We start from the raw sequence: 22,901 nt of genomic DNA, 5'->3' as shown, positions 1-22,901 counted from the left end.
CCTGAAAACTAACTTAGGATGTAAGCCCGTAATTCATCAAAAAAAAATAGATATTAAAGCTATTTCTCAAGATCTGTATAATAAAAGTATTTCAAGTCAAGATCATTGGCCTAACTTTTTCAAAAAATGCCTGATAGAATAAAACTCTATAATTAGATCCTTCCTTAAAATTCAGTGTAACAGTTTATCCACATGGGGGTCTAGCAATTATCATTTTGAAGAAGCTTCTACCAAAAATGATTATCTTATAGACACTGTCGAACCTTGGTTATATGTCATTTCAGTCGTACATCTGTAAATGTAGAGGTAATATAGTAGATAAAAATACAAATAAATATTGATATAACCTTGGGTTGGCATATGAGTTAGGAATCGCTCTTAGGAGTAAGAGTTGCTCTTACCAAAGGCCTGACTACAGTGACTTATTTATTCTCTTGTATAAAAGAAATTTGGAGGTAGACAGCCCAGGGTTAGTGTGACAGCTTCATAACATTGTGAGGACTCCAGGCTCCTTCCTTCCGTACCCACTGCCAAGTTGACTTCCATCCACAAGATGGAAGTGGTCCAGGATGGCTGCTGGAGCTCTAGCTGTTTCCTTCTAGGCAACAGAAAAGAAGAAGGGAGAAGCCTCAACTCTCCCTCTTCAGGAGTTTTGCCCCAGGTCACACAACAACCCTTGCAGTCATTGACCCTAACTGGTCACCTGATCACACCCAACTGCAAAGGAGGCTCAGAAATACATTGTTCCCTTGCTAAAGAAGCTGAGGAGAGAGTATTTGGTAGGTAACTGGTAATCTCTGCCTCATGTGGGGAAGGCATGAAACCTGAAGGAAAAGATGGATTAACTATAGGGAAAAAAATCTCAAACTTTATGCATAGTAAAGTAAAAAATTTTAAAACACCATAAATAAGGCTTTAAAATGCAAAGAGCAATTTAAGAAAAGTGTATGCTACATTTTTGGTGAAAAGAGGATTGATTATCTGTATATATAAGTTTTCAAATAATACGAGATCATGGGATATGAACAGGCTACTCAAAACATAAATATAAAATAAAAGTAATAATAAAGATATGAAATTTTTAGCCTAGTTAGCAATCAATGAGATGCAAATTTTGAAAAAACATGAGAAATCAAACCCGACCGAGAAAGAGTAAGTAGAATTAGCATAACCTATATTGGTGAGAGTGTGGGGAAAATATACCCTTGTATACTGCTGGCAGGTGTGTAAATTGGTACAACTTTCTTAAGAGAAAGTTGGCAATTGGTAACACTAACAAACTTTAAATATGAACATATCTTTCGATCAAGAAATTTTGCCATTAGAAATGTGTCCTTGGGACTTCCCTGGTGGCGCAGTGGTTAAGAATCCACCCGCCAATGCAGGGGACACGGGTTCAAGCCCTGGTCCAGCAAGATCCCACATGCTGCGGAGCAACTAAACCTGTGCACCACAACTACCAAGCCTGCGTTCTAGAGCCCTCGAGCCACAACTACTGAGCCTGTGTGCCACAACTACTGAAGCCCACGTGCCTAGAGCCTGTGCTCTGCAACAAGAGAAGCCACCCCAATGAGAAGACAGCGCACCTCAATGAAGAGTAGCTCCCACTCAATGCACCTAGAGAAAGCCCATGCACAGCAATAAAAACCCAATGCAACAACAACAACAACAAAAGAAATGTATCCTAGCGAATAATAAGGCATGAGCTTAAAAAAATGTAAGCACAAAAATGTTTGTTGAAATGTTTTTGAAATAATGAAACACCTCAATAATGAAACACCTCAAAGCCTAAATATTTAATAATAGAGGATGGATTGGTTAAATATGTCATGACCCTCACCCACCTTAATCCCACTCCAGCATTAAAGTGATATTGTAGCTATGTTTTTATTAGCATGGAAATATGCACATAATAATTGAAAAAGTAGGCTTTCAAAAGTATACATGGTATGATGTCATTTAAAAAATATATTTACACAAATACACATTTTAACATAGTAAAAAAAAAATCTAGGAGAATGTACATGGAAATATTAACAGAAACCATGTCTACAATATGGTATTACAGGTGATTTTTATATTTAAATTTTTTTTCTTCAATGAATAAGTACTATGTATATAAGTTTTAAAGGGAATTCTGTTGGGGGGAAATTGAGATCTTACCACTGTTTAGTATCCTGCTCTTGTTAAGATGTAGTATGTCAAAATGCGTTACTTCTTTAAACCTCACTGCAGATGGGTCTTGAGGATATAAGCTTCTTGAAGTTTCTGGGCCCATTCCAGCTTCTTTATTTAGATTTGGAAACAGCTTCTCAAAATGACACATTCATATTTTAGAGTTGGCCTCTACATTATTGATTCAACAAAAATTTATTGAAATTACTATATAAGGTAACTGGAATTCACAAGAGGTAAAAAATACAGTCAAGGTCCTACAGTTATATTTTGATATTTTGTCCAGTGGGAGGGATAGACATATAAACAAGTAAACTGCAGTACAGGATAAGTGTAATATTAGAGGTGTGCACAGGGCACTCTAGGAACAGAGAAAAGCTGAAGCATGGGCTTAGAGAGGAGGCTACATGTGAACAGAAATGGAGAGACAAGATGGTGTTAGCCAGGCAAAGTAGTGCAGGTGTGCGAGCGTGAGGATTTGCTTTAAAGTGAGGTCTGAGCAGGCATATAAGTTGAAAAGGAGAAATGGGGTGGGAAAGAGTTGAAGGTAAAGGGGAAAGGGGATCATTAATGGAATGAAGTTCCTGGGGAGCTGAAAGATGATGGGATCCAATAGCAAAAAAGATGTAAGAGACACACTTCTTCCTCTCATAATAGAAGGTGTTAAATAAGGGTGAGGCTCAGTAAGGAGGAGCGTGGAGGGGTGGTAAAGTAGGATATTGAAACAGTTCTCTAGAACTGAGCTGTGACTAAGAGGGTCCTACTCCCAGAAATCTCAAGAGCCTATTGTCTCTCCTAATGCCACACCTAAACCATCCAATAAGAGTAGTTGTGCACCCCAGCGAGACCTGGAGGACAGATTTGCAAACCACATGGTCCCATCCTAGAGCCCTCTTGTCTTACGCAAATTCTGCATGATCTGTAGGAATAGCATACCATGATTTTTGTCTCCCTCTCTTTCAATATATGTTCACACTACTCACATAAATAGCTTTCCTTCTAGGAAGAGAAAAATAACACCCCAAGAGGCAGAATTATGTTGATTTTGAGGAAGTAGGGACACCTTTGTTGTAAAAGGTATATGCCACAGCATTGCCTATCAAGAAGCACTAGAATGATTTTGTTGGTTTATGATGAAAATTGAATGTGTGCTAAAGCCACCAGTCAACAAGTAAAACATATTTAATATTTCAGACCAGTCCCTATGCTCAAGAATTCTTGAAACTATGGCAAGAAACAGAAAGCAGTACAGCCATAAATAGAGGCCCACACAGATGTCAGAGACTGAGGCCCCAGGAGGTGATGTAACTTGGCCAAGATCATATACACAATTAGTGGCAGAGCTGGACTGAAAAACCAAGCCACCTGTCTCTTAGGTGGGCACTTCTTCCAAATACCTTATGACTCCATAACTCTATTTAGAAGTTCTCAGTGAAAATGGAGATGGGAAGTCGAATGATAGAGGCTAAAGGAATAACTTTGAAAGGTGTCAGAGAGGTGAGTTGTTAGCAGAGTTCTAACAGAGAGAGCATGCCCTGGCAAACATGATGGAGAGGAAATTCAGGCTGGTTCCTGCCAAGTGTGGTGACTCAGAGGCTGGGCAATTCTAGGTTGATTTACTTAGCTAACTGCAAAGAGAGCAGTGGTTAGAAAGGCTCTTTGGCTATTTTAGCCCATCATCTGGCAAAGGGTCTTGCAAACCCTAGGTGCTCAATACATATTACTGAATGAATACATTTTATTCTCCAAAAGAAAACAAAACAAAAGCAAACTTGTGACATAGCCAGAAAATAAGATACCAAGGCAAATGAAGATAAAGAACCAGGGCTGGGGAATTCGAGTTCCTAGCAAGGGAGCCAACACACAGGTTCCAGGCTCTCACCACCAAACCTTCCCTGAAGATAACCACAGGAGAGACAGAACTGGATGGCTGAATGCCTGTGGATGGGTAATAATGATGAAGGGGGAGGGCTGAGGTAGCACTTGCTGGTTGCACTCCTTTTTCTTCCCCTTGTTGCCCTGAGATGTCCATCACCTGGGCATTTTTACTATGGGCAGGAAAGTCTGGAGGGCAGGGCAGAGTAACTTCAAGGAAGCCCTGGAACCTGACAAAGAGTGCCTGTGATTTTCTTCTGCCACCCATCCCATGGCCTGGCAATTATAAAAGAGAATAACAGCCCTACCCCCCATGAAGAGCAGTGCCATCCACAGAGACATGGGTAGGTTCTGGAGCTGCCAGGTACACCTACGGGGAACAGGAGACAGGCAGAGCTTAGGGTGAATCATTACAGGCTCCCTGGCTTTCCTCTCTGAAAAGCTCTTCCACCCCACCTAAACTTACCTGGAGGAGCATGAGCTCTGGCTAAACTTTCACTCCTCCCCCAACAGAAAAATAAAGGCCAAGGCTGCTGATCAATCCAAGAAAATAAAATATGATCCCAAAGGAGAAAATGAGTAGAAATCTGAGGGGCACAAATTCTGAGAAAGAAAGGCAGCAAATGGGACTACCTGTATGGTAGGAAGTATAACCAGCACAACAGAAAGAGCAAGAGTTTAGAATAAGCATAATAAGTATCCTTAGAAAGATAAGAGAGGATGCTAGGAACATAAATCAGAAATAAGTGGTTGTGGAAAAGGCCCAAATAAAGAGATTCAGTATGGAAAGTTCAGTTGTTGAAATAATGAACTCACCCAATGGGTTGGATTGCAGAAAGGACTCATCTGAAGATTGAAAGAGTACATGGAAGATTGGATGAGAAACTCTTTGAAAAGTCATCAAAAGGGGAAAAGAATTTGAAAAATGAGAAGACTTAAAACACTGAAAGAATAAAAAGAGAAGTAATGACAACCACCTAAAAGGAGTCCCAATAAGAGAAAAAAAGTAAATGAAAGGGAAGAAGTATTCTAAAATATTTATCAAGAATCTTATAGAATGTACTACTCTGATGCAGGATGTCAATAGTGGGGGAGGCGATGTGTGTATGGGGGCAGGGGTGTGTGGAAAATCTCTGTGCCTCCCACTCAATTTTGCCATGAACTTAAAACAGCTTTAAAAAATAAAGTCTATTAAAAAAGAAAGAAATAATAGAAGGAAAGAATACGAGTGCAGAATGATCAAGCAGGTGTTGCTCCCAAAAATACAAACATAGATCAGTATCAGAAAAATGCATCATTGTAATTCATTACTTTAATACTGAAAGAGAAAAAAAAGGATATGTTCTTAACAGATGTAGAAAAATATTCAGTAAAGCAAAGTTTTTAGTAAATAAATAGTTTTTGTTGTTGTTGTTATTGGGTGTTTTTTTGCGGTACGTGGACCTCTCACTGCTGTGGCCTCTCCCGTTGCGGAGCACAGGCTCCGGACGTGCAGGCTCAGCGGCCATGGCTCACGGGCCCAGCCGCTCCGCGGCATGTGGGATCTTCCCGGACCGGGGCACGAACCCGTGTCCCCTGCATCGGCAGGCAGACTCTCAACCACTTCGCCACCAGGGAAGCCCAAATAAGTAGTATTTTATAAAAATAAAATCTATTTGAAAGCTATGAAGAAAAGAAAACTTTTTAGCTTTGCTAAGACTTTTTACCAAAAACATGCAACAAGCATCATCGTAATAAAGATATGTAGGAACATTCTCTCTAAAATTACAAGATAAAAGCAAAAAAAAAAAAGCATAAGATTTAATTCAGAGATTGAAAAGAGAAGATATTTTAAGTATACAGCTAATAAGATTATTACATGGAAATTTTAACAAGGGCAATAGACAAATTATTAGAACTAATTAGAGAGTTTAGCAGGTCTGCCAGAATAAGAATAACATACACAAATTAATACTGGAAAAAGCAGTAGAAAATAAGATGCCATTTAAATTGCAAACTAATAGTATAAAGTGTCTAGGAATTAACCTAAAAAAGAATGCATTAAAACTTTAAGGATGAATTTTTGAAACTCCATTAAAAGATATAAAAGGAGACCTAAATAATTTCAAATAGCATATTTATAAATGGGACAATTTAACATTGTCTAAATTGAGCTATAAATTTAATATAATTCCAATAAAAGTACCAGCTGAAATTTTTGAGGACTCTGATAAACTGATTCTAAAAGCTATATGGAAGAATAAAGTTTCTTGAATACCCAAGACCACTTTGTAAAAAGAAGAGCAAAATGAGGAGGGACTTTAACCACCGAATAGTCAGGTGTCACAGAGCCTCGTAATGTAACCAGTGTGTTCTGGTGAAGAAGCTGACCTAGACATAAACCCATGAATGTGTGGAACTTGGTGTGGGACAGGGATGAAACCACATTTGGAAAAATGGACTCACTGTGTGGAAAAAATAATAAAGTTTATTCCCTTAAAAAAAATATGCTTTAGCTAGATTTGGATTAAAAACCTAAATGTGAAAGGTAAAACCAAAAGCCAATGGGAGGAAATGTAGTTTAGTATCTTTGTGACCCCAGAATGGAAGGATTTCATAAACAAGACTCAAAATACACAAACTGTGGATAAATTTACCCACATCAAAGTATGTTTGTGCAACAAACACATCACAAAGTTTTCAGAGATTGAAAGACTGGAGTGAGATATATTTGGTGTTGAAAACTAACAAGTGATTAATATCTAGAATATAAAAGCTATTTCTGCAAGTCAGGAAGAAGACAGGAAACACAACAGAAAAAATGAGTGAAGTATGAGAAGGGGAAAGTCACACAGCTAGTAATATGGGAAGAGAAGCTCAGCCTCATAAGAAATCAGAAAATGAAAATAAAACCACAATTAAATACCACCTTACATGTACCAGATTGGCAAAATGAGAAAGTCAGAAAATACCAAGTGCTGGTGGGGAAATGAGAACTTCTTATGCTTTTCTTGTTGGAGTGTCAACTGACTGACTATTTTAGAGATCACCCTGGCTGTATTTAGCGAAATAGGTGAATTTAGTCTATAATCAAGAAATTCTGTGCATTTAGAGAGAGAGAGAGAGAGTCACTCTTTTTTTTTTTTAAATTGGAGTATAAAATAAATGCAGAGGAAATAGGCAAACTACCTGAAAACGAATTCAGAGTAATGATAGTAAAGATGATCCAAAATCTTGGAAATAGAATAGAGAAAATACAAGAAACATTTAACAAGGACCTAGAAGAACTAAAGAGCAAACGAACAGTAATGAACAACACAATAACTGAAATTAAAAATACTCTAGAAGGAATCAATAGCAGAATAACTGAGGCAGAAGAATGAATAAGTGAGCTGGAAGATAGAATGTTGGAAATAACTGCCACAGAGCAGATAAAGAAAAAAGAATGAAAAGAATGGAGGACAGTCTCAGAGACCTCTGGGACAATAGTAGGCACACTAATATTCGAATTATAGGCATCCCAGAAGACAAAGAAAAAAAGAAAGGGTCTGAGAAAATATTTGAAGAGATTATAGTTGAAAACTTCCCCAACATGGGAAAGGAAATAGTTCATCAAGTCCAGGAAGCGCAGAGAGTCCCATAAAGGATAAACCCAGGGAGAAACATGCCGAGACATATAATCAAACTAACAAAAATTCAACACAAAGAAAACATATTAAAAGCGGCAAGGGAAAAGCAACAAATAACATACAAGGGAATCCCCATAAGGTTAACAGCTGATCTTTCAACAGAAGTTCTACAGGCCAGAAGAGAGTGGCAAAATATGTTTAAAGTGATGAAAGGGAAAAAACCTACAACCAAGATTACTCTACCCCGCAAGGATGTCATTCAGATTTGACAGAGAAATCAAAAGCTTTACAGACAAGCAAAAGTTAAGAGAATTCACCACCACCAAACCAACTTTACAACAAATGCTAAATGAACTTCTCTAGGCAGGAAACACAAGAGAAGGAAAAGACTTGTAAAAACAAACCCAAAACAAGAAAATGGTAATAGTAACATACATATCAATAGTTACCTTAAGTGTAAATGGATTAAATGCCTCAAACAAAAGACACAGACTGGCTGAATGGATACAAAAACAAGACCCATATATGTGCTGTCTACAAGAGACCTACTTCAGACCTAGGGACACATACAGACTGAAAGTGAGGGGATGGAAAAAGATATTCCATGCAAATGGAAATCAAAAGAAAGCTGGAGTAGCAATACTCATATCAGACAAAATAGACTTTAAAATAAAGACTATTACAAGAGACAAGGAAGGACAATATATAATGATCAACGGATCAATCCAAGACAAAGATATAATAATTGTAAATATCTATGCATCCAACATAGGAGCACCCCAATACATAAGGCAAATGCTAACAGCCATAAAAGGGGAAATCAACAGTAACACAATCATAGTAGGGGACTTTAACACCCCACTTACACCAATGGACAGATCATCCAAACAGAAATAAATAAGGAAACACAAGCTTTAAATGACACATTATACCAGATAGACTTAGTTGATATTTACAGGACATTCCACCCAAAAACAACAGAATACACTTTCTTCTCAAGAGCACACAGAACATTCTCCAGGATAGATCACATCATGTGTCACAAATCAAACCTTGGTAAATTTAAGAAAATTGAAATCGTATCAAGCATCATTTCTGACCACAACGCTATGAGACTAGATATCAATTACAGGAATAAAAACTTTTAAAATGCACACATATGGAGGCTAAACAATACGCTACTAAACAGCCAAGAGATCACTGAAGAAATCAAAGAGGAAATCAAAAAATACTGAGAAACAAGTGACAATGAAAACACGATGACCCAAAACCTATGGAATGCAGCAAAAGTAGTACTAAGAGGGAACTTTATAGCAACAGTCCTACCTCAAGAAACAAGAAAAATCTCAAATAAACAACCTAACCTTATACCTAAAGCAATTAGAGAAAGAAGAACAACAACAACAACAAAAAAAAAAACCCAAAGTTAGTAGAAGGAAAGAAATCATAAAGATCAGATCAGAAACAAATGAAAAACAAATGAAGGAAACAGTAGCAAAGATCAAGAAAACTAAAAGCTGGTTCTTTGAGAAGATGAACAAAATTGATAAACCATTAGCCAGACTCATCAAGAGAAAAAGGGAGAAGACTCAAATCGACAGAATTAGAAATGAAAAAGGAGAAATAACAACTGACACTGAAGAAGTACAAAGGATCATAAGAGATTACTACAAACAAGTATATGCCAATAAAATGGACAACCTGGAAGAAATGGACAAATTCTTAGAAAAGCACAACCTTCTGAGACTGAACCAGGAAGAAATAGAAAATATAAACAGACCAATCACAAGCACTGAAATTGAAACTGTGATTTAAAATCTTCCAACAAACAAAAGCCCAGGACCAGATGGCTTCACAGGCGAATTCCATCAAACATTTAGAGAAGAGCTAACACCTATCCTTCTCAAACTCTTCCAAAATATAGCAGACAGAGGAACACTCCCCAACTCATTCTACCAGGCCACCATCACCCTGATACCAAAACCAGACAAAGATGTCACAAAAAAAGAAAACTACAGGCCAATATCTCTGATGAACATAGATGCAAAAATTCTCATCAAAATACTAGCAAACAGAATCCAAGAGCACATTAAAAGGATCATACAACATGATCAAGTGGGGTTTATTTGAGGAATGCAAGAATTCTTCAGTATACTCAACAATCAATGTGATATACCATATTAACAAACTGAAGGATATAAACCATATGATAATCTCAATAGATGCAGAAAAAGGTTTTCACAAAATTCAACACCCATTTATAATAAAAACTCTCCAGAAAGTGGGCATAGAGGGAACTTAGGTCAACATAATAAAGGCCATATATGACAAACCCACAGCCAATATCGTTCTCAATGGTGAGAAACTGAAACCACTTCCACTAAGATCAGGAACAAGACAAGGTTGCCCACTCTCACCACTATTATTCACCATAGTTTTGGAAGTCCTAGCCACAGCAATCAGAGAAGAAAAAGAAATAAAAGGAATCCAAATTGGAAAAGATGTAAAACTGTCACTGTTTGCAGATGACATGATACTATACATAGAGAACCCTAAAGATGCTACCAGAAAACTTCTAGAGCTAATCAAAGAATTTGGTAAAGTAGCAGGATACAAAGTTAATGCACAGAAATCTCTTGCATTCTTATACACTAATGATGAAAAATCTGAAAGAGAAATTAAGGAAACACTCCCATTGACCATTGCAACAAAAAGAATAAAATACCTAGGAATAAACCTACCTAAGGAGACAAAAGACCTGTATGCAGAAAACTATGACACTGATGAAAGAAATTAAAGGTGATAGAAACAGATGCGGAGATAGACCACGTTCTTGGATTGGAAAAATCAACATTGTGAAAATGACTATACTACCCAAAGCAATCTACAGATTCAATGCAATCCCTATCAAACTACCAGTGGTATTTTTCACAGAACTAGAACAAAAAATTTCACAATTTGTATGGAAACACAAAAGACCCGAATAGCCAAAGCAATCTTGAGAAAGAAAAAAGGAGCTGGAGGAATCAGGCTCCTGGACTTCAGACTCTACTACAATGCTACAGTAACTAAGACAGTATGGTACTGGCACAAAAACAGAAAGACAGATCAATGGAACAGGATAGAGAGCCCAGAGATAAACCCACGCACTTATGGTCACCTTATCTTTGACAAAGGAGGCAAGAATATACAATGGAGAAAAGACAGCCTCTTCAATAAGTGGAGCTGGGAAAACTGGACAGCTACATGGAAAAGAATGAAATTAGAACACTCCCTAACACCATACACAAAAATAAACTCAAAATGGATTAAAGACCTAAATGTAAGGCCAGACACTCTAAAATTCTTTGAGGAAAACATAGGCAGAACACTCTTTGACATAAATCACAGCAAGATTTTTTTGACCGACCTCCTAGAGTAATGGAAATAAAATAAAAAATAAACAAATGGGGCCTAATGAAACTTAAAAGTTCTTGCACAGCAAAGGAAACCATAAACAAGACGAAAAGACAACCCTCAGAATGGGAGAAAATATTTGCAAATGAAGCAACTGACAAAGAATCTCCAAAATTTACAAGCAGCACATGCAGCTCAATATCAAAACAACAAACAACCCAATCTAAAAATGGGCAGAAGACCTAAACAGACATTTCTCCAAAGAAGACATACAGATTGCCAACCGACATGTGAAAAGATGCTCAACATCACTAATCATTAGAGAAATGCAAATCAAAACCACAATGAGGTATTACCTCACACCAGTCAGAATGGCCATCATCAAAAAATCTACAAACAATAAATGCTGGAGAGGATGTAGAGAAAAGGGAACCCTCCTGCACTGTTGGTGAGAATATTAATTGATACAGCCACTTTGGAGAACAGTATGGACGTTCCTTAAAAAACTAAAAATAGAACTATTATATGACCCAGCAGTCCCACTACTGGGCATATACCCTGAGAAAACCATAATTCAAAAAGAGTCATGTACCACAGTGTTCATTGCAGCACTATTTACAATAACAAGGACTTGGAAGCAGCCTAAGTGTCCATCGACAGATGAATGGATAAAGAAGATGTGGCACATATATAGAATGGAATATTACTCAGCCATAAAAAGAAATGAAATTGAGTTAATTGTAGTGAGGTGGATGGACCTAGAGTCTGTCATACAGAGTGAAGTCAGAAAGAGAAAAACAAATACCGTATGCTAATGCACATATATGGAATCTAAAAAAATGGTACTGATGAACCTAGTGGCAGGGCAGGAATAAAGATGCAGACATAGAGAACAGACTTGAGGACACCGGAGGGGAAGGGGAAGGTGGGACGAAGTGAGAGAATAGCACTGACATCTATACACTACCAAATGTAAAATGGATAGCTAGTGGGAAGCATCTGCATATCACAGGGAGATCAGCTCAATGCTAGAGGTGTGGGATAGGGAGGATGGGAGGGAGGCTTAAGAGGGAGGGGATATGAAGATATATGTATACTTATAGCTGATTCACTTTGTTGTACAACAGAAACTAACGCAACATTGTAAAGCAATTATACTCCAATAAAGATATTAAAAATTTTTTTAATAAATTGGAGTATAGTTGCTTTACAATATTGTGTTAGTTTCTGCTGTACAGCAAATTGAATCAGTTATACATATATATATATATATATATATATATATATATGCACTCTTTTTTAGATTTCCTTCCCATTTAGGTCACCACAGAGCACTGAGTAGAGGTCCCTGTGCTATACAGCAGATTCTCATTAGTTATCTGTTTTATATATAGTAGTGTATATATGTCAATCCCAATCTCCCAGTTCATCCCACCCACCCTTTCCCTCCTTGATAACCATAAGTTTGTTTTCTAATCTGTGACTCAGTTTTTGCCCTGCAGATAAATTCATCTGAACAATTTTTCTAGATTCCATATATAAATGATATATGATATTTGTCTTTCTCTTTCTGACTTACTTCACTCTATATGACAATCTCTAGGTCCATCCACATTGCTGCAAATGGCATTATTTCGTTCCTCTTTATGGCTGAGTAATATTCCATTGTATTAATATATATGTACCACATCTTCTTTATCCATTCCTCTGTCGATGGACATTTAGGTTGCTTCCATGTCCTGGCTATTGTAAACAGTGCTGCAATGAATATCGGGGTGCATACATCGTTTCAAATCATGGTTTTCTCTGGATATATGCACAGAAGTGGGATTGCTGGGTCATATGGTAGCTCTATTTTTAGTTTTTTAACGAACCTTCATACTGTTCTCCATACTGGCTTTACCAATTTACATTCCCACCAACAGTGTAGGAGGGTGAGAGAGACACTTTTGCACAGGCACACATGAGGACATGCTAGAGAATGTTCATTGCATCCTTGTTTGTGTTGGCAAAAAGTTGGAAGGAAGCTACTGCTTGTCACTTGGAGACTGGACAAAGACAGGGTTGAGGCAGCAGTCTGAAGGAATGAGCTGGATTTTCATATAGCAGCAGGATGGATGTATCCTGGAAACATAATGTTGAGTGAAATAAAAAGTTAGCAGATGCATTAGATTTACTCCAAACATGTTTCATGAAAATTCAACACACCAGCATAAAGCAACACTAATTCTCAAGGACACATATATATGTAAATAAACATATGGGAGGTGGATTAGAAGGATGCGTATTATATTCACTAGAGCAGGTACCTTTGGGGACACAGAAATGGGAAGTGAAAAGGAAGGTGAAGGGGAAAATAATTTCATAAATAACACTACATAGGGTCCTGGCACTGATATGAGAAGCTGGATGAACAAAATCTGTTAACCTGAAGTTCTTTAAAAGAAATCGGTTCTTGCTACAACTTTGCTGGGTTGAGTTGTTGTTTTCTATGTCTTTATCCACTGTGATTTTATTTTTACCCCTCCCCCTCTTTCCCCATAAAGGGTTGCTGGCTCCTCAACAGGTCTCAGCAAACTCAGAGGGTGTGGACAACCTCATGGTGACATGGACACCTCCAGGGAAAGCTGCCGCTGCTGTGCAGGAGTATGTGGTGGAATGGAGGGAACTCCATCCGGGGGCCAGCACGCAGCCCCCTCTAGGCTGGTTGTGGAGTCCCCCCTACAACCTGTCTGCTCTGATTTCAGGTACTTAATTATTCACCTTCCTTCTAGAGGGTTTCTAAGTTCACGTTTTTTGAGGAAATTGCAGGTGGGAACCCAGAGTCATGCCTTCAGTTACAGGCAGCTGCATGAAAAGAAAGATAGTGATGACCTAGAGCCCATCAGGATGCATCACTGCAGCCATAGAAGACTCACTGATTAACTAAAAACTCTAGAATTTATGGAAAACTTATGTGCCTGATACAGTGCCGTATAAGATGACTGAATAATGAACCCAACAAGCATGGCTGAGAGCTAAGTAGTAGCCAGTCAGTGTGATGGACACCTTGCATTTGGGAGTTCATTTAATTTTGAGAACAGTCATGTGTAGCAAGACTTATTATACCCATTGTACAGATGAGGAAACCAGAAGAGCTTTCATTTCCAATTCTGCTACTTGTTGTGTGATAACAAATCCAGAATTATCTATATGATAATTGGTGTCTCTAGTCCTCAAATTCTGAATCTGTCAGTGGTTAAAATCAAGTGATAGAAAGTGTCTGAAGATGTATTCAAATGATTGGACAGAAGTTGATCAATGCCTTTTCTTTTTTTTTTTTACAATTTCATTTTACCCTTGGAGCAAGCACATCCTAAATTTCTGTATCATACAATATGAATTTAAACGAAAAAGAAACCTCACAAATAGTCAACCATTCAATCCTGAGCATAAACCACATTGGACAATTGGAAAACAAGGTAGCCAAAGGCTCATTTAATCATTTTTATAAATGATTGCTGTGGTGCACATCTTCCTCCCGTCAGAGTCTGACACTTGCCCTTTAGCTTTCATCATAGCAATCCCTAAATGGGGCTTGCCATTCCTGACCAGTGAAAAGAATCCTTAACCTCTTCTCTCAAAGGAGAGATCTAGTCCTAGTCACACAGCAGGCAGTTGACATTTGCCAAACAAACATTAAAGGGCAAGGTCTCAGGTTTATTTTTTTTCAAGTTCTTAATTCACAAACTCTGAAGTGTCTTACTCTGTCTGTTAGCCACAGTCAGCTTCTTCTTTTTTTATTTTTTAATTTTTTTTATTTTTATTTTTGGCTGTGTTGGGTCTTTTTTGCTGCACGCAGGCTTTCTCTAGTTGCGGCAAGCAGGGGCTACTCTTCGTTGCGGTGCGCGGGCTCCTCATTGCGGTGGCTTCTCTTTTTGCGGAGCACAGGCTCTAGGCGTGTGGGCTTCGGTAGTTGCAGCAGTGGGGCTCAGTAGTTGTGACTCGCGAGCTCTAGAGCGCAGGCTCAGTAGTTGTGGCGCACAGGCTTAGTTGCTCTGTGGCATGTGGGATCTTCCCGGACCAGGGCTCGAACCCAGTCCCCTGCATTGGCAGGCAGATTCTTAACCACTGCACCACCAGGGAAGCCCCACAGTCAGCTTCTAAGATTGTTTTGTGTTTAAAGTACTCAGAGGCCTCCCTTACTTACCGATGAATATGTTACCAAAAACGTATTAGTGAAATTCTTCTTATTTTAATTTTCCCAAAGAGAAATGGTATTATTTGCATATCAAAGTTAGGTTAGTTAGGGCTTCCCTGGTGGCACAGTGGTTGAGATTCCGCCTGCCGATGCAGGGGAGGCGGGTTCGAGCCCCGGTCCGCGAGGATCCCGCATGCTGCGGGGCGACTAGTCCCGTGAGCCACAACTACTGAGCCTGCGCGTCTGGAGCCTGTGCTCCGCAATAAGAGAGGCCGCAATAGTGAGAGGCCTGCACACCGCAATGAAGAGTAGCCCTCGCTTGCCACAACTGGAGAAAGCCCTCACACAGAAACGAAGACCCAACACAGCCATAAATAAATAAATAAATAAATAAATAAATAAATAAATGAAAAGAGTGCTGCCTGGATAATCCAGTGAACATCAGAGGAAAGTGAGTAAGCCATTAGGGGTCTGGAACTTTTTTTTTTTTTTTTTTGCGGTACGCGGGCCTCTCACTGTTGTGGCCTCTCCCGTTGCGGAGCACAGGCTCCGGACGTGCAGGCTCAGCGGCCATGGCTCACGGGCCCACCCGCTCCGCGGCATCTGGGATCTTCTCGGACCGGGGCACGAACCCGTGTCCCCTGCATTGGCAGGCGGACTCTCAACCACTGCACCACCAGGGAAGCCCGGGTCTGGAACTTTTAATGTGGAAACCACTTAGCCCATAGAAGAGAATTCTGGATTGGGGCAGTGGGGGGTGGTTGATGGCTGTTACTGGCTTCGACATGTATGTAAGAAAGGGTATGTGTCCTCTGTTGTTTTGGAGAGCATAATGAAGGCGCCCTGCATAAAAATTATAAGAAGACAGATGTCAGCTCAATTTTGAGAAAGAACTTTCCTTATACTTGATGGTCTCTAATAGGACAGTTGATTGCCCCTCAAGGCAGTGTGTTCCCTGTCCCTAGAGTTGTTGCAGTAGAACCATTTTTCCTTTAGAGCTGTTATGCCCATCAAATCAGATGAAACAGTGGATAGAAAAGGCATTTACTGAACTCTGAACTGCTATATAATTGTAAAAGCTTATTATAAAGTGTATTAGGATTTACCCCTTTGGGATGGTTTGAACTATATAGTCCCTACAGTTCTTTCCTTTTAGAAATTCTATATTCTACACACAATGCATAAAATAGATGACAAGATAGAATGTTTTCCATACTTAGGAAGCTAAAATGTTTCCTAAGTATGACATATTCATTTGAATAAAATGAATAATACTGGGTAAGATACCTATTAATTCAAGTTGTTATCCCTTGAAAACACTTGATCAACTATGAGTCTGTGTTGATGTTATGTTCTGGAAATAAATACTTAAAACTTAACTCATACTTATCATGAATTCAAAGTAATCCTCTCCAATAAGTAAGATGACTCATTGTCATCAGATCCTTACCAGTCTTTTCTCAGCACCTGGCTGGGGCCAAGTTGGGTGTTTTGGAGCGAACTGCAATGAAGTCCACCTCCTGGATTATAAGTTGGTGTGGCCTAGGCTAGAAACTGTCAGTCCTGTCTTGTCTTGCTGAAAACAGTTCTGACCTTATAGAGACACTCCATTTACAAATATGTAGACATCACAGTGTCTAGAAAACCTTCCCTGATGCCTAGCTATTTGGGCCCCTCTTCTGTATGGTCCCATCATACTTCCTCTGTGATTACTCCTCATTGCTGATCATTTAATGTTTGCCTTCTCCCAGACTTAATAGGTGAATTTAGCTTTCTGCAGAAAAACCATCTAAGAGGTGGTTTATAAATGTGAAGACAGAGCCTTTGCCCAAGGGTGCCAGGTATATGTGTATGCCTGGGGGTTTCGAGATATAAGCCTGGAAGTTGGAGCCAGACTGTAGAAAGAAATGAAAATGTTAAGAGTATGGGCTTCAGGCTTCCCTGGTGGCTCAGTGGTTGAGAGCCCGCCTGCCGATGCAGGGGACACGGGTTCGTGCCCTGGTCCGGGAAGATCCCACATGCTGCGGAGCAACTGGGCCCGTGAGCCATGGCCACTGAGCCTGCGCGTCCGGAGCCTGTGCTCCGCAATGGGAGAGGCCGCAGCAGTGAGAGGCCCACGTACCGCAAAAACAAAACAAACAAACAACAACAAAAAAAAGAGTATGGGCTTCATCCACCAGCAACAAAGGCTAAGGAATTTTTGAGGTAGGGAGCAGACAATGATTAGGGGGTGTTCATGTAAGAATTAGCCAGTAAAACAGGAGTTCTTAAGGTCAGAACTGGGGAACAAGCTTGCTAGGGCTCTGCTCTTCATAGAAAGGAAAATGTCAGCTAAGTTATGGAGCCACATTTTCCTCCCTCCTCCACTAAGGGTAGGCTGTTCATAAGAGGGAACCCACAGCTTCTGATGCAGCAGCTCCCCAAGGCCTCTGCCCTGAACTCACACTTTGCATGGCAAAATGCAACGAAACCATTTGCCTAATGAGCTCATCTGGAACTCCCACATGGCACGGTGGTTGGTGGGTCCCTTCCAGAACTAGCGACAGAGCAGCCAGGCACCAGCCCCTCCCAAATGAAATGATTCCATATTCCGTGTTGCCCTCAGAGCTTCTGGGTCTGGAGGCTACCCACAAAGTATCTTTGGATTACAGGACTAAGCTGATTGCAGCCTCGCTCCATTTCACTCGGTTCATGGATACGAGTTGGAACTCACCCATGGTGTGAGTTTTGATTTCCTCGTGGTCCCTTCTGACGGTACTGGTTGCACGTCTGCGCCTCATATACTACCTACTTGCTGGAATATTTAAGGGACAATGGATTTTTATATAACACACACTAGTAAATTATTTTGTGATGTAAAATTCTTCTTCCCAAAAAAGAAAATGTTAAACCCTAATCAATTGTCAGTGTAGGGGACCAGACCTACCTATGGCAGGGCATTGAACAATATGGGAGAGAGTCCTTACCCTGACCACATGAGACTACAGTTAGGTACCTAACAGAAATAATCTTTTTCCTTTAAAGTTTCATTGGGAGTTTAAAGATATGTCATGGGCAGTATCTATGAGAGGGGACTTTTCTTTACAGGAAGTAGAAATCTGAGATTCATGGGAATAGGGAGTTCGGGAAGGGAAGAGTGACTTGCCAATAAACTTAATGACTGACAGAAAACTGCCAAGGGTGGCACTTTAAAAGCTAGGAAGGAGGGCTTCCCTGGTGGTGCAGTGGTTGAGAGGGATGCAGGGGACACGGGTTCGTGCCCCGATCCGGGAGGTTCCCACATGCCGCGGAGCGTCTGGGCCCGTGAGCCGTGGCCGCTGAGCCTGCGCGTCCGGAGCCTGTGCTCCACAACGGAAGAGGCCATGACAGTGAGAGGCCCGCGTACCGCAAAAAAAAAAAAAAGCTAGGAAGTAGTATTAACATTCCCAGGTATCTTCCTAATCTTCCAAGCTGTGAAACAACTGAGATCTGAGTGGAACATGGTGGTACGAGGAGTGGGGGAAGGGGGGGAACAAGGGGGTAGATTGCACTGAGCACCCCTGATTAGTCACGCCTGAATGTGTCATCCCATGTTGCCCTGTCAGAGCCTGATAAGCATCTAGGGAATTAGAAGAGCCGTTCCGGTGCTATGTCTGCAAAACACCACCCTTACTTTTCTGTAAACAGCAAATAATTTATTTGTAAAAGTCAAAGTTTTTCCTTGAAGGTGAGTTTTGTTTCAAAAGCTGTCTGTGTGGTTTTCTTTAAATCCTTGTTTCACCCGGAGTAGCGTCTGTCTTTATGTCTTGCAGAAAACATAAAACCCTACATCTGTTATGAAATCCGCGTGCATGCACTTTCAGGGGACCAGGGAGGATGCAACTCCATCCGGGGTAACTCTAAGCACAAAGGTGAGTCTTGGGACCTTTTGCCCAATTTTGCTGTAGTTTAATGGTTTGGATTTGGAGGGTGACAAAAGCCTCCTGTGTTCTACTTCACAGCACCACTGAGTGGCCCCCACATTAATGCCATCTCAGAGGAAAAAGGGAGCATTTTAATTTCATGGAACGAAATTCCAGCCCGGGAGCAAATGGGCTGCATCCTCCATTACAGGATATATTGGAAGGAACAGGACTCCGATTCCCAGCCTCAGCTTTGTGGTATGTGTGAGAAACAAAGCCAGCAGGGTCTTTCTTGTTTAGATGTTGGGAAAACACAAGGGTGTGCAAGTGCTAGCACCATACCTGGCACTTAGGAGGTGCTCCATAAATATATGTGAAATTAATTGAATGAAGAAAAATAGACATCTAAACACACACACACACTCACACGCACAAAGTTACTGAATATGTGTTACGTGCCAAGCAAACTGAAGAAATGAAGTTACTGGACGAGGCTTTCAAGGAGCTTACTCATATGGGGAGATAGCGTTTCAAAAAGCAATAAGCGTGCGTTGATACTATTATATAGACCCTTGAGGCTTGCAGGAAATGCATTTGGAGAATCTTCGAATCACCACACTTGCAAATATCATCATAGCATATTATTTTCTCCTTAAATGGATAAAATACAATTTAAGTAACTCCTTATGACCCGTAATTATGCTGTAAGACTAAAGCAATTAAATTCTGGCTGGAGCATTATCTCAAATGATTTCATCACTCGTTCACCGAGCAGTTCCAAGTCACTTGCCAGATTTAATGTTCTAATCTTTGATTTACTCAGTTTTGTTTTGTTTTTCCTGGCTTGAGCTTCCCTTTGGTATTTCATAGGCAGCTGGCTTTCTTTCGGGAGCATTTATCATAAAGAAGCAACCATTTTATTCCTTCGTGAGAACTATTAGGTCCAAGAAGAATGTAACAAAGCCAGCCTGAGATGTAGGTGTCAGAGGGCTGCCTGCAGAGTGATTTTTACCTGGGAAACCTGAGGAATTGGTCCTCTCTCTTGACCTTAGATCTGCAGTACTGCTTCTCTAAAAGTTATGACTTTTAAAGCTAATTAATTTCTTATTACATAAATAATACTTGTATATAGTAAAAGCATTCAAATAGTTCAAAAAGATATAAAGTGGAAATTATCCCTTCCTCCATACTTAGGCTGTTAGCAGTTCTTTGTGTGTTCGTCCAGAAAAAAACTTAATGCATACACTAGCATACATTTGGGATAAACATCTGTATTCTGATCTGCACCTTACTTTTGCCTCTCAATAATGCATACTGAGATCTTTCCACATCAATCCATGTGGACTTGTCTCATTCTTTTTTTAACAGCTTTATAGTATTCCACTGTAAGATCTTACAATAATCAGCTTAATAATCCACCATTGTTAAATACAGCAGATCACTGAACAGAACTGCTCCCCACTGTCGGGGTCAGTTCTGAAATGCACCAAAGGTGATGAATCAATTGATCTCGTCATGAGCCATTTGGAATACTTCATATGAAATTTGCTCCCCCCTCAATTTTTCATTTTGACAGAATTTAAACCAAGATACTTATTTACAACAAGATCAACATGGTTAGATGGTTCTTAAATCTGCTCTTGTAGATGTTGAAGAAATTACCTACCTTTTTGCACGAAATCTGATGAATCTAAAGTCTGTGTAAGGGTATTTTAAAATAAGTTTAAAGGGGAGAAGGTGCAGATTCAAAGCCCTGTTTTGTACCAGTTTTAGATGGTTTCCCTTTTAGCACTTACAGATGAACAAAGACCTGTTCCCTATCTTCGGAGAGCTCACAGTGCACCCAGGGAGATGGAAAAGTACTCAAAAGTGATATGTAAGTGCTGTAATCAAGGACTGACACCTACTATTGCATTGGGCAACCAGAAATCATTGGCAAATCCACAAGTGCCATTTCTAGAGAGTGGTAGAGGGCAGTAGGTTGAGGAGGAGGGAAAAACAAAGCAGAGAGGCTCCACATCAGCAAAAGGAGGATGGAGTTCCGAGGCGTCTTCTGTCACGGCCCCTAACAGCACAAGCAGGGTGCAGTAGGAACCCTTCGCCTGCCTGGGCAGGTGAGCGGGGTAGCCCTGGGGCGGGGCATCTGCATTCCCCAGGTGATTTGGGTCCACAGCCACTCCTCTGGAAGTTTGTTGATACTGCCATGTGCACTGCTCTATGGGCACACACATTCTACTTATCGCTTGGCTGTTTTTGCCAACATGAGGGCAGAAGCCATGGCAGTTAGCTCACCATTGTCTCCCCCTTACCTATAATACAGCCAAGCACCCAGTAGGTGCTTAATAAAAATAGTATTTTTTGAGTAACAAATGGGTTAATACTGCCGTGGGCTTTGTCAAACCAATGCAGATGTTTAGATAAAAGCTGATTTCCAGGCGCCATGCAGCTGTTTTGCCTGGTACCACTTGACCTTCTTACTGGTGACCTTTCAGATGATTGGCAACCATCACATCTCCCTAAACTGGTGCCTTTGTCATTTAACCACCTTAAACCTAAAGTTTCAGATCCAAGAACAGAATGGCCTCCTTTATCTCTGCCAGAGATCACAGCCCAGACAAGGCAGCAGAACCAGTATTTCCTGCATGACTTCTTTCTTCCTTTACTCGCCTCAACCTATTTGCCAGCCAAACTGCTGACACCATCACCCTCCTCTTGGCTTCCCCCATAGTTTCTATTTTTATTCTTCAAATATACACATGTGCATGTATCTGTGTTTGCGTGTAAACTTTTTTGGCCCAAAAAATCATTCAAACTCCTTCCCTTGTATTCCAACGGCTCATTCACTCCTGGAGTTAAGGATGCCCTAACACAGTTGGACGACTGACTCCCTGATGCTCGCCTATGCTTTGCTGCAGAAAGATGAGCAGAAAGTCTCTCCCAAATTATTGTTTTAGTCCCCTGCCTTGGGAATAAGAGACATTTTAGTGTAATCATAGAGCTGAAGTCTGTGCAAGCAATTTCATCAGGTTAAAGTAGGCTTGGGAATTTTCCACATGGTACTTTTTCTCAAAAGGATGTAAAATATAGAAATTGCTCTGATAGTCACAGCTGTTAAATGATCTGCTCAGGCCTCAGCTCCTTTGGGTGGAGTGGATGCAATAATACAGGGTTCCATCTTGCTGGTCACACATAGTAAGTAGGGGTGAGTGAGTGTAAGGGGTCTGTTTTCCCTACTAGATGGTGAACTCTTTGAGGCAGATTCTGTGCCTTGGTGCCTTGTCCAGGGCAAACACTCAATAAATATGTGTGACTGTTGAAATAAATTCAGCAAACAGGGTCAAGATCTGACTTGCCCTGGGGTTTGTGAGACAGTAACTAATGTTGAGGCACAAAGTGCTGAGTTCTAGTTTCCACTTTGATCACCAGCACACACACAGGTCTGCTGAGCAAACCAGTAGGCTACACCTGTCAAAGTTCTTGCCTCGATTCTATAGCCCCCCTCAGTTTTTGAGAGGTCACTCCAAAACTCACACCCAGCAGATCCGTGGAGGAGGAGACTGCCTATTTACTAAAGGCTACCGATATTCATATCTCTTGGAGGAAAAAAACAGCATCAACACATTGCTCAAAAACCAAAGTCTTACTTGCTGAGAACCTGCAGGGGTGTTAAAAGCATAAAGAACTGACAGTCTAGCCTTGAACTACCAAAATAAATCTAAGTACCATTGTTCTCATTTTTTAGATTTTATGTCAAATTGAAGCAGATCAATGATTAAACCCACTACG

General features: G+C 40.2%; 1 protein-coding gene across 1 annotated transcript in view; it reads left to right on the top strand.

Moving 5' to 3' along the window:
- IL12RB2 (interleukin 12 receptor subunit beta 2) overlaps positions 1-22,901 on the top strand; it is an 81,272-nt gene that overhangs the window by 46,373 nt on the left and 11,998 nt on the right. The window contains exons 10-12 of the mRNA XM_060139800.1: positions 13,601-13,801; positions 19,026-19,124; positions 19,215-19,373. Coding sequence (XP_059995783.1) covers positions 13,601-13,801; positions 19,026-19,124; positions 19,215-19,373 — 459 coding nt within the window. The remainder of the gene's footprint in view (positions 1-13,600; positions 13,802-19,025; positions 19,125-19,214; positions 19,374-22,901) is intronic.

This window comes from Lagenorhynchus albirostris, chromosome 2 (genome assembly GCF_949774975.1).
Source record: "Lagenorhynchus albirostris chromosome 2, mLagAlb1.1, whole genome shotgun sequence".
Taxonomy (NCBI): Eukaryota; Metazoa; Chordata; class Mammalia; order Artiodactyla; family Delphinidae; genus Lagenorhynchus; species Lagenorhynchus albirostris.
Note: the sequence above shows the minus strand (reverse complement) of the source record. Positions and strands in the feature narration are given on the sequence as shown.